The following is a 13,295-nucleotide window of genomic DNA, read 5'->3' as shown; positions in this document are numbered from 1 at the left end:
TTTTATTATAATTTACTAAATAAAAGGCTTTATAAATAAAATGAGAAAAAAGACAAGATTTTTTTCAAAAATAAGATCAGATTATGTATTTATTTAAACTACTGGAATCGGTATGATTTTTATGTGACCTCTGGAAGTCTCTTATGCTCACCAACACTGCATTTGTTTGATAAAAAATACAGTAAAAACAGTAATAGTGAAATAAAATAAAAACATTTTAATGTAATGTCATTCCTGTGACAGCAAAGCTGAATTTTCTTACATGCTGATTTGGTGCTCAAGAAAATTGTCGTATTATCACAGTTGTGCTGCTTAATATTTTTGTGAAAACCATGATATATATTTTCAGGATTCATTGAGGAATAGAAACCTCAAAAGAATAGTGTTTATTTGAAACATAAATCTTTAATAGAAATTTGCTTTGTCGGTCTTGTATTTTGTTTTGTCACTTTTGATCAATCTACTTTTCATTATAATTATTAATACACTAGATTATTTAATAAACACTGGCTTCAAATCGTGCCTAAGAACAGCCTTAACAGTTGACCACTGTATGTGAAGAGCTTTTGGTTCATACATTCATCCCGTTCAACCCTACTCTACATTAAGGAAGATTCTATAGGGGACAAAGGCTATAAGAAACCAGTAACAATAAATGAGCGAGTTTCTTAAGCCAGGCAGCTTCACAAAGAGAGACGGAAATTAACGATGGAAAGTCCGATTTAAGAAGGAACGCAGTGTTCCCTGTTAATCCCCCCGTTCCACAGCTGCTCATAGAGAACTCTGCCCAACAACAGCAGGGAGCATGTCAGGTGTTTTCATGCATGTGCGCACATATTAGGGAGGCATTCAATAATTTAATGATTACTGCGAGCCGGATTTCACTCCATCTAATTGCAACCACCAAAAAAACACACCGCTCCAGTCTCATAAACTAGGTGAGACATTGCGTGCCAGACAACTTACTCGAGCTCTGTTTCAGCCCTGTCGCAGAATGGACAATCACATTCAGAAAGCCATACAGCCCTGTGGATTCATCATCTATTAGGGGAAAAAGCAATGAAAGTCAAGTTTCAGATACACTAGAAAGAAAGAAATGCAAATAGTTCTTAATGAACCAAATAAAAAGGCACTCACCTTCTTTATTGATTGTCAGAGGAACACTGTGAACCGTCTGTAGCTTCACGCAGGAGTTGGTGAGCATCTGCAACTCCAGCGAAGTCAATGAAAAACTCTTGAAACCTGGGAGAAGACATTCAGAAATCAAGAGAGGCTTGGTCAGTGAAGCCACCAACATCTGAATTGAACTAAGTCACTCTCTCTGAAGGAAAAGAGCAGTTTACGGATTTATTGGAAGGTAGGAAGGTTTCTGTGAGGAATAGCAGCGCTTACACTTTTTCTGCTGCTCCCGAATGATCTCCCTCCATTCTTCTCGCTCGTAATCAGACGAGATAAGGAATGTATAGCCCTGAAATAAAGAAATAAAACACAAGAAATAAGAACTTTTGCGGATGGCTTGTTTGAATTGTCAGTTTTAAACTTGGTGTGTTTGTGTTTTCTTTTTAGATACATATATTATAGAATTCCAATCTTTGTTATTTTTTGGCTATCTTCCATAACATGCAAATAGAAACAATATTAGTGCGAGCAATTGATGTCAGAATTTACAAATTTTGGGTAAACTATCTTTTAAGTTTTCAAAAGTCTTTAAGAACTTTAAAGCAAATGCAAACACAGACTGCAGATTTTTGGTATTGATTCACCTTGCCATTCCTGTTACTGACTCTGAAGGCCATGCATGGAGACATGAGCAGCAGCAGCGATTCCTGTTCGCACAGTTTCTTCCTAAGGCGATCAAGGGCTTTACCTCCTTTACACACTCTCTGAACACGAGATGGGACACAATTAACACAAAGCTGACAGTTTGCTGAAGAAAAGCATTTCTAATGAATGCCTTCATCTACCTTTTCTCTCTGGATCTCGTTCTTGATCTGGGAGATCTTGACCTTTATGGAATCTATCTCTTCCTCTGGTATCTGGGGGACCGGGGAGGACTCGGATTCATCAATGGTCTGAAAGGTGACATCAGCTAGTGGGATATACCACTTACAGTCGTACTGCTGCCCCTTCCTAAACATTGGGAGACATAGAAACCAGGGTGTCACATATGTAACAATGAAAATGAGGAGAAGAAAATCAAGTTTAAAAAAGATTGACTTGCCCTCCGGTTTGTTTCTTCAATTTGGTGCAAAGCAGCAGGTCGGTAAAGAGGAAGACATGCCGAAGTTTTCGTGCCCCTTCTACTAACTCCACCATAAACTGGTCTCTGAGAAGCTGTCGATTCTTTAAAGACATTAGGATGACTTTAATATGCATGACAATACTTTTAAAACAATAACTGTTATATTTCTATAAAATTGCAGATATCATCAAATAATAACAACAACACAAGTACTAGACCCTTTTCGTAGACTGTGATGACGTGCTTCCATATCGTAAAGCTACTTTTTACAGTTTTGAGAGTGACGACAGATTTGACATTTTTTTCCTCTTCTGAACAATGTTATCAATCTCTCTATTTTTCCCCTCTTTTGTAAAGTCTCAGAAATGCTATTGTGGAATTCTTCTATTTGTTGAAGTTTCTGTTCACCACTATAAAAGTTTACCCAATGACGACTTCTGCTTCTGAACTCTGGAAATGTGAAAAGGGTCTTCAAAATTTTTTGCAAACCAAAAATAACATTGACACACTTAGTTTCAACTGTTCAACAATAGGAGGCGCTCATGTATTGTTTACTGCCCCAATGAAATCAGTGGCAGTCATTATTTTTTCCTGAGGCAGAAGGTCATTTAAAGTAGGTGAGGAGGAAAAGCAGCCAATGAGAGGCTCAGACTCATTCACTCAAATGGAGGCATGACACACTTAAGAAATTGAGCTATTGTGGGTGAGTCACGGGAGCTATTTTCATGATAATGATGGCAGCCTGAGGGGGTTTCAACCTCGGACAAGCATGGCTTGATGTGATTTAAAAAAGTGTGCTTGATGAGATGATTCACAAAAGGCAGATATGATGGTAATTACCTACTGTAAATCACATTAGAGAAAAAAGCATCCAAATTTAACTTTCAACGAAATCTAAACAACAACAACAAAAAACACAAGTAGCTCATTTTGTCCTTAAAATTTAAAAAGTTCTTTACGAAATAGTCCCAGAAATGTCCATCTCAGGTCAGTCTTTATAACTGGGTGTGTATTTGCATTCTTGAGTGACTGAACTTTCCGTAATTGAAGGGTGTGTGACATATGTGAAAGACATCTGCTCTTTTCATGGCCTTAAACGTCTGTGTGTGCGTAGATGCATTCAAAACATTGGCTCTGACCTGTGACCCTGGCTTCAGTGAGTGTGTGTTTATCCCTTATGTTTAAACTTGCATTTTTTTTACATCAAGATTTGGTCCAAATGATATACGGGTACAGAATTGACTTTAGTCGCATTCAGAGACATCTGCTGAAACAGCCTAAGAGGAGATGCAAAACATGGCCATGAACTGGAAATCCATCATCTCACAGACAATAATTACACAGGACATGGACCAAGATGTCCTGTCACAAAGAAACGATAATGCTGGAAAATACAATATTTTCTTTCTGAACAGGCATTATCAGAGCACTGAATGAAAATGTACACATGCAATTACATTTATCATATGTTTTTGGTAATGTTTTACCACTAAATCAATTCAATTGGACTTAGAATATAGTGCACAAAAGATATAAGCTACGTTTATGGCACTTTTGTGCATTTGAGTCAGTGTTGAAGCTTGAAAGCTTCAGTTATAATACACTGGTTTTGTAAAATGGATCTTTAAAGTTTCTCCTTTTGTGTTTTACGAAAGAAAAAAAATTATATTCCTTTAATACAAAATTGTTAGTTGGATCCCAATGGAGAAACAAATAGATATTTTGGGTCTCTGGCAATGAGTCACAGTAATGATTAATGTTGAAAAATAATATTTTATGATGAATACTTTCTCGTAAGATTGAATAATGAAGTTTTTATTATAGATTTCTTGCAAAGTGATACAAATTTCTTCATTTTAGTACAAATCTTTACTGGAAGAATGATTAATTGAGCTGTTTTGTTCTCCAGTTCGGACAGTCAGACATTCTTTTAATCATTTAAATAATAAATAATCTCTATCTTTGAATTGAATCTCTGTATTTTCTGTAATAAAATGCCTGGCATGTCCACAAGCCTACAATCAGAGAGTCACTTCCCACACAGTTTTCCAGTAATCTGTAAGGAAGTCTAGTACAAAGTCAGCTGATTCACAGTACAGAGGGGTCGGGGCATTATGCAAGAGTGTGTTTGTGTTCATTCTGAAGCTGGGAAGGGTGTTGAGACACTTCTCGTTTCCTAAAATGACCTTTGATAAATGAGGAAGGGGAACAGGAAGGCGGGAGATGATTATACTGTTGACGGGACCCTTGTAGCGCTATGCAACCGGAGAGTACTAATGCATTTTTGTACACTGATGGTAATCCTAAGAATTACAGAAAAAGAGAATTACAGTAAGGATTTTCCTTCTGACCTGGTCACCTTGAAAACATGAGAGTATACAGATCTTTTAACTTACTTTTCAAGGTAAAAAGGTAAAAAAACTTTCTTTTTTTTTACAAATATCATATTACTGATGATATTATCATTTAATAAGTTTTTGAGGAGTTGCATCACATAACTTTTCAAACCTCGCCTTGTCCAAAAAAGGCCTTACATGCCTGATTTTATCTGTTTATCTTATATTTATCTGATTTTTATCAGACTTAATGACCTTGACACAGTCATTAGGGTCAATATGTATTTTATAATATAAATAAATCAGTTTTCGATAAAATATTATTTAATTAATTTATTAAATAGCTAAGCTATTAAAAAGTGTATTATGATTTCAGGACAGTTTTATCACCCTAACACCCCCCCACCCCCATAAGATAAAAACATCATCATAAAAGTGCTGTATTCATGTCATAATTATGTATTCACTTTTTTAAAAAATTGATAGATGCAGACAAAAAAAAAAAGTGTCACATCATTGACCCATATTACAGTTGGGCAGCACTGACCTCTCCTTTCTTCACTGTCATAGACTGACGACGGGGTGTGATCTCCTCATTAATGCTGGACAAGAAGTTCTGGGAAATACGGAGGGCGTCCTGCAGGAGAGGGCGATCAGGATGACTGGATGGGGTGTGCTTCAGCAGGTCCTATATTAAAGAAACACAGGCTAATTTAAGGCCTTGTTTACTCCTGGTATTAAAGGATTACTTCACCTAAAAATTAAATTTCTGTCATTAATTACTCACCCTCATGGCGTTCCAAACCCATAAGACCTTCATTCATCTTCAGAACACAAATTAAGATATTTTTAATGAAATCCGGGAGCTTTCTGACACCCCCATAGACAAACGTAATTGCCACTTTCAAGGCCCAGAAAGGTAGTAAATACATCGTTAAAATAGTCCATGTGACTAAAGTGGTTCAACCTTAATTTTACGAAGTGTTCGTGTTCCGAAGATAAATGAAGGTCTTACGGGTTTGGAACGACATGAGGGTGAGTAAATAATAACAGAAATTTCATTTTTGGGTGAAACTAACCACTTTGGTTGATCGGATCACAAGTGGACGACATTAAAATCTGGTGTAAACGGGATCTAAAATCTTTTAAGCTTGTTCACTTTTAACCACTTCCCGAGGTAGTCGAAAATTGTATTGTACCGGCTAGAATGCGTTTAAACAGTCACAAAAGGCCACCACCAGGCGTAAATGGGAATGTGTCTCCCTCATCTACTTGTGATCTGATTGACCAAAATGCATCTTAACACTAAGTGTAGATAGGGCCTAATAGTGCAAAACACTTGATTAAATGTGTAAATTAATATAGTCCATGCACTTCCAAATAAAACATGTTGCGTCACTAAGCATAAACACTTTCACTTGAGTCATGATTAGGTGTATGCTCTTTCAGTTTCACTCACATGGAGGACTAGGGTGCTGCGAGTGACGCGATCCACCGGTTTATACAGCAGGGCTGAGAATGAGAACGGCAAAGAAGTGATCAGAATACTAAGCAGTGAAAAAAGAGAGTAAATTTGGAAGAATTAGTGAATGAATCATGATCTCTTACTTTCTAACGAGTTTTTGGCATTCTGATCTTTACCCTCTTTAGCACTCTTGACTTTCAGATTCTGAAGGTAAAAAGGGAAACAAATACATAAAATATCCAAAGAGGCAAAGATATCAGCTCTTGCTTTGACAGTATAATGTAAGCGCCCTTAAAACTGACCTCTGAAATCTCGGCAAACTGAGAATTGGCTTGACAACACTTTTCGGCAGTTTCCACGGCAACCTTATAGTTGTCCACAAAAGCCCTGTACACGCCGAGCTGGCTGGCCTGTGTGGGAAGATAAAACGACAGGAGAGAGTGAGGGAGAAGGTGGTTTAAAGATAAAAGTCAGAGCTAGAGGCAGATTACTCATGCATGTTACATCGGCTTAATTCTGCTTACAAAGGTAGAGCAGGCAGTTTTACGTGGCCTGGTATTAATACCAGCCTAACCCAACATAAAGACAACAGCACTCAACACAACAGACACATTATGACAATGACGTAATTGGTTGAACTATATATATATATAGTTGAAAACTATTATTATCTAAAAAGATCAAACACACAATAAAGTGTGTCTAAAAAGGACATATTAACAGAGTGAACACACACTGAAACAAAGGAGAAGTGACTTGGGGCAAACAAAGCCAAAATGTTCTGGTGAATGAGCATTTGTGTCGTGAAGAAAAAACACCATTCAAAAGACAACAACTGTGAAATGGACACGTAACAAGCATTTTCCATGGCAACATCTCGAGTGCTGCCAACACTGGGGTAAATAAGAGAAGGACTTGTGATGGGGCTTGTCATGAGACAGAGAGGTTAAGCACTTCCTTCAACAAAGCCATTATACTGCAACTGGGGAAACTTGTGAGCGATCCAGAATATGAGCATCATTACCCAGAGATCAGAAAAAAGACGGATTACATCGTGCTGTTAACTCCGCTCGCTGATAAAAGATGAATACTCATTAAAAGAGTGAAAAGAACCATTAATGAAAAGAAGCACTTTCTAAAGACTCTCCTCTAGTGAAGTGTTCTGAGGACACATCTTCAGTGGCATGGCAAAAAGTGTTATATTTTATTTGAGCTGTGAATGGGAGTTCTCAGTTCATATTGAATGTGATAAACACTTGAAATAATGTAATATCATGGAATAATGTCAGGAAATTTCTACTGGTGTTTACCAGTTCACAAACAAATATGAGCCGGTTCATTTTAGTGAGTCAAAAACATACAGTTTGACCAGTGTATCTTGAGTCACAAACAAATTACTTTTATGAACCGGTTTATTTTAGTGAGTCAAAAACTTGCAGCTTGACCAGTGTATCTTGATTCACGAACAAATGACTCTTATGAGCCGGTTCATTTTAGTGAGTCATAAAACATGACCAGTGTTTTCTGATTTTTTTTAAAACTCTTAAAAGCTGTTCTTATTTATGAATTGTTTAAAAAGATGTGTTTGAATCAGTCTGACAAATCCTTCACTGAACAGAGCGGTTACTTTATCGACATCCGACTCACTTAATGCAAGTTATTAGTATAAGTATATAAATGTAGTGAAGGGTGGACTAATTTCTGTAGGAAACACTGGCCTGAACCTATTCATTACAGTATGAAAACAACATCTGAGACAATTTTTGGACTAAACTTGTGTAAGGAGTCAGGGGAGTAAATCCCATGGCATGAGAGTTGGCGGTCCACAGGGAGAGGGAGAGGGCAAGGGAATGCCCAGCAGTGAGTGGGTTTCCAGGGCAGACACATGCACTCCTGCACCATGACATCATGCATTCTGGGAAACAGAGCAGACACTGGACTCACTGTCCACTGAAAGCTCTGTGTGACCATGTCTCCCAGTGGGATTTCCTGTTTATTTACCCCTCGCTGTGTAAAACACACACCCTGGAAGAGAACTGTCATTTCAAACACAAACACACACATACATACGGTAAGGAACATGGCATATTCCCCCAAATATTTGTGCGTTATAAATATTCCCTCCATGCAAACATATCTAAATGCACAAAGATAAAGGAACAAGCCACAAAAATGCTCCGTTTTACATGTCACTAATGCCTCAAATAATAACAAAAGGTATTTGCAGCTAAAAAAAATAATCATTGTGGGATTAACAATTAATTCAGCCTTCGGCCACACTTCCTCAACCCCAGTGCCTTTATATTTCAAAGAAGAGATGAACGTCAAACAACACCTAAATTCCCAGCTACAACCATGGCCGTGGATCCCAGAGGGGATGGTGATAAGTTTCTAACCCAAACCCCAACCGTGGAAACGTCAGAATTTATCCGGAGTGGAGCAGATCGACACCATGCAACAGTTCACTACATAGTTTTAATTTACGGCTTTCAAAACTGTACGTTTTGTTTTATAATATCATGTCTGGGCACAAGATGTAGTGTTTTCACTACATCTAAATTTCACTTTATTTTCACTTTTTCATACAATTGCAAAGGTGATGTATGGAAGCACAATTTTGAGAGCTGCAGCATAAAACATAAAAACTCGTTTTTTATAGGAGTCTATTATGCTCACCAAGGCTGCGTTTATTTGTTAAACAATAGAGTAATATTATTACAATTTTCTATTTTAATATATTTTAAAAATGTAATTTATTCCTGTAATGGCAAAGCTGAATTTTCAGCATCATTACTCCAGTCTTCAGAGTCACATGATCCTCCAGAAATCATTCTAATATGCCGATTTGATGCTCAAGAAATATTTCTTATTAATATCAATGTTGAAAGAAGTTGTGCTGCTTAATATATTGTGGAAACCATGATACTTTTTTGTTCAGAATTCATAAAGTTCAAAAGAACAATGTTTATTTTACACATAAATATTTTGTTACATTACAAATGTCTAATAACATTACATTATAATGCATCCTTTGGGAATCCTTTCTTTAAAAAAAAATCTTACTGACTCTAAACTTTTGAACGGTAGTGTATAAAGTGGTAAAATACAAGAAACAAAGTCACAATTCAGAGATATAATGTGAAAGGCAAAAAGACGGTGAAAAACACAGATTATTATTTTATCTTTAATGCTCCTTGTTCCAGGCAAAAACATGTAAGAGGTCTTCAATCAAAACATCCATCCAGTGAAAAAAGTTTCATAGCTTAAAATAGATCGTTTTGATATTTTGTCGGATCTGCAAAGTTACAAGGAAAAATAGATTTGCATATGACTGTCTACAGAGCAAGAAATTGACGAATAGTTATATATCATCATTTAATAGCTGACATTTTTCTACACTGGATGTAAGCGTTGCGTCGAAAGTAAGAACCCATTATAATCACTGACGCTGTCTACACTGGATATACAGATGCGCGCTCAGTTTATGACATACTCCACGCACTTGAGTCTGTCGACAACAGGACAAATGGAAGAGAGAAAGAACGTTCGCTTTTATGCATCGGAAACAAGAGGATGGTTTATTTTAATGGCGTCCCGGATCGTGTCGGAGGATTATATGTTTGTCCAGAGCATTTTGTTTTGTAAACGAGGCACAGTGTAATGGAGAGTTCGCAAAGAAACTTTTGTTGAAGGATGATCTGACAGCAGCTGCATCTCCAAACCGTAAGTAAATGATTTTATAATGCTCTGTCTGTAAATGACAGTTTTACATGAATAATGTTTTCAAAACACTTATTACTCACATGCAATAGCAAGTGGGCGGTGATACTGTTTCCTATGCAATGACTTTAGCCATCATGGCCGTTTACTGACAAGCCTTAAAGGAGCCGCCCCATAAAAACTGATCATTTCAGACAGAGGGTCAGAAAATAAGAATTTTTCTACATATAAATAAAAAAATTTTGCAAAAAATGATATTAAAATTATAAGTGAACCTCAAAGAACATGTTAAAATAATAAAAATATCTGCAAAGAAACTTTCTAGTTTGTCGTGAGATCCGGCTACAACACCTTAATACCTTTCAACCCCAGCATTTTTGACCGCAGCCCCACCGTTCTAAGAGCAAGACCCCCTATCTGTTTTACATGCAGTCGTGTGGCTCTGAAAAGCTTTCATCTGCACAAGCGTCAAGTCCTGCGGGCGTCTATAAAGATGGGGGTAAAGTTTCAGTTTCCACAGCTAATTGTGCCGAGTGGAATGATGTGGCTGTTGCTCGTGAAGCTCACTAAACCAGTTATCAAAGGAAATTTTCCTTTGGGAGGACCGGAGAGACATGCTTTGATGATGACTGCGTCTCTAAAAATCTCTCTAGGGTGGTCTGACAGAAACATCATGTATGGATTACCTAAATTAGACACGTGCATGTGGCAGCATCAAGTTACACCACAATTCAGTTGAATAACAGTAACACTGGCATATTATTAGATGATAGTGCATTATGATCCAGTGATTTCAATAATAGTGCATCTGGTGGGTGGTTTGGCCAAAATCTTGTAATATGATACAATTTCATAAAATATAACAGCTTTGCTGGAAACACAAATGAATAGAAAATGCATTTTTTACAGAAAACATGTATCGGTGTCAAATGGGGTATCGGTTGCTATTAGAGATTTCTTAATTTATTATTATTTAATTGTGCATGCTCTTTTCTTCCATTTTTACTTTTATATTATCATCTAATGTTCAGTATGTTAATCTTAAATAACATTAATAATTTAGGAACATTGTTATCTTTAGCAACTCTCATAATAAATAATCCATTTTCATACTTCAAGTTTTCATGCTGTAAAATATTGTGATGCCTAAGTTAATACACTTGTAACATTTAAAATGATCAATTTTAGGTTTTAATGTTTTCTTTTCATTTAATTAGACAAAATAGTAGTGTTTTAATACCGGTCATTTATCGGTTGTCTGTCATTACATGAAAATAATTACTGCATGAAATGCTGAATTGTTGCATAATAAAATCCCCTAATAACTTAAAAATGAAAGGCTTTTCTAATTTTAATATCTTCTAATCTTCTAAATCTTGTATTTTTTTCTTTTTGTTTTAAACCAAAAGATCCAGCATGAATGTTGTATGTTTTATAATACAGTACTGCTCACCAGTTTCTGGAAGAGGTCACCCACGCATTGATGGTGACTCCACTGTTGCACTCTGGGTAACAGGCCATCATAAAAGTCTTTGTGGATCTCATGGAGCTCAGGCACTTTGAAGAAAATTGTTTCTATCTGCTGGAGGGTTAACATGGGCTGTGAAGTGGTGGCAGCAGCTTTCAGGGGCTTCATAGGCTGTGATAAAAAAAAACAGGGGGTCAAAAGGTGATCCATGTGCTCCCATTTGTAACCATCTGGGTGCAGTGCAATGTGCAAAGCTCAACACCACTCTCTGACGGTGATCTCTGACCCTCTTTAGTGAGTAAGCATGCAGTATATCAGTCCTGTATTACTCACCAGTAAGAGCGCCTCCAAGTGGCTGAGATAGGCTTCCTCACTGGCCAGAATCCCTGATAAAACCCATTTCCTCATCTCCAGCCCTTTTTCAACATCCAGCTCCGACTGGGAATGTCCAGGGTGAGAGTGGAAAGAATGAAGAAAGTGCCCATTACAAAAGCCTTTAGGGTTCAGCCAAAAACACACATTCCAGTCTAAAGGCCCTAGGAATTCCTTAGCAGGGTAATCAAATATAGACTACATAATCCCATATATTGATAGGAACCATCCCAAAGAATAAAGATAAAGGATGCAGAGGACAAAAGTTCAGCGCATACACACATTTGCATAACCACGGATGTTAAAAGACCCTTAAACCTGAAGCAAAAATTTAGGCTGATAATTATTTTCATGTTTTTTTAATGTAATAAAACGGAATTAATTGCCTTTGTTTAAATATGATCATCAAAACATTATAATACAGTATGAAAAATAAATATTCATTTTGAGATTTAATTATGATGACATTAACATTAATTATACATTGATCATGTATATTTAAACATCCAATATAGCCTATTTGAAAAAAAAAAAAAAAATATTGGCCAATAACCTATACGGTAACAATATTTCATGCAACCCTAATGATAAAAAAAATCATACAAAAAAAGCAACTTTTTAAATGACAAAAACATTTGAGAGAGGTGTTTAAACACCATGATATCATGAAAGCAAATGCTACATGTAGTTCTCTGTATATCAATGTCCCTTACTGATTTAGCGGACTCCAGGGACCCTGAGGTCTCTCTAATGCTTCGACCCTTTAGGTGAAGGCGAGGAGAGGAGAGGGAGTCATCCGTGTAGGATGCAACGTCAGGCTGCATACGCTGGTCCTCCCCTCGAACGCCATCATAAACGTATGCTGGAGGCGGGGTCCCGCTAAACGGGATGTCTGCAAATAGAGACAAGAGAAGTCAGGGTGTCATACTTGACTTAGAAGTGTAACATATGATTTTATTCACTTTGAAATCATATCAATAATTCAAAATAGAGTTAATATACAGTATAACAACAATAAAATATTAGTACATAATATAATCTCCATTGTCAATAAGTGGCAAGCACCCAAACATGGGTGATATCTTAATAAATCTTAATTCTGAGTGCCTGAAATAATCAATACATCCTTCATCAGGCAGAGAGTCTCATACATCTCTTATCTCTTAATGTAATCCACACAGAGGACTGAAACCTTAGCCAAAAAGACTTACCACTTGAGCTTTTTCCTCTTAGCAATAAAGACCTTGACATATAATTGAAAGCAACAGATAATGTCTGCCAAGCGAAGACAACCAAAGCCGTTAGGAATTCATCACCCATTTCGCACTTATTCTTGGAAACATTATCTACCATCTCTCTAAATCACAGCCTCAATTAAGCCCCCTGTTCATTATTAATGCATGATGCTGCAACTGAATTATTAAAAATGTGTGTAGTAAAAAGCAACGATTGAATTGTAATGGTTTCCTCTGACAATATAAGGATTTTTTTTTTATTCTTATTTTTATTATTCTACTAAAAGTCCGCCATGATGCACTGTTTAATGTAATACAACGGTATTAATTGCCTTTGTTTAAACAGACTCTGGGAAAAAGAAAGGACTTTTTTTCAATAAGCTTGAGCTAACATTTTCTTCATATGATCTGGTTGCTGCCGTGATAGACTGAGTATTTGTTCCATACCTCCAGGGAA

At 36.7% G+C, this 13,295-nt stretch overlaps 1 protein-coding gene across 2 annotated transcripts in view; it reads right to left on the bottom strand.

The window, feature by feature from the left end:
* LOC307174156 (breakpoint cluster region protein-like) overlaps positions 1-13,295 on the bottom strand; it is a 44,577-nt gene that overhangs the window by 12,247 nt on the left and 19,035 nt on the right. The window contains exons 2-14 of one of the 2 annotated variants that reach the window (XM_079897865.1): positions 12,317-12,495; positions 11,565-11,669; positions 11,217-11,402; positions 6,346-6,453; positions 6,187-6,247; positions 6,038-6,090; positions 5,126-5,266; positions 2,218-2,343; positions 1,965-2,126; positions 1,764-1,883; positions 1,393-1,468; positions 1,138-1,242; positions 967-1,041 (exon numbers count right to left, since the gene is read on the bottom strand). In XM_079897865.1, the coding sequence (XP_079753991.1) occupies positions 967-1,041; positions 1,138-1,242; positions 1,393-1,468; positions 1,764-1,883; positions 1,965-2,126; positions 2,218-2,343; positions 5,126-5,266; positions 6,038-6,090; positions 6,187-6,247; positions 6,346-6,453; positions 11,217-11,402; positions 11,565-11,669; positions 12,317-12,495 (1,497 nt within the window). Of the gene's footprint in view, positions 1-966; positions 1,042-1,137; positions 1,243-1,392; positions 1,469-1,763; positions 1,884-1,964; positions 2,131-2,217; positions 2,344-5,125; positions 5,267-6,037; positions 6,091-6,186; positions 6,248-6,345; positions 6,454-11,216; positions 11,403-11,564; positions 11,670-12,316; positions 12,496-13,295 lie in introns of both variants that reach the window. The other variant, XM_079897866.1, reaches the window with a different exon arrangement.

This window comes from Squalius cephalus (genome assembly GCF_949319135.1).
Source record: "Squalius cephalus genome assembly, chromosome: 16".
NCBI lineage: Eukaryota > Metazoa > Chordata > Actinopteri > Cypriniformes > Leuciscidae > Squalius > Squalius cephalus.
The sequence above is the reverse complement of the archived record's forward strand: the minus strand, read 5'-3'. Positions and strand labels throughout refer to the sequence as shown.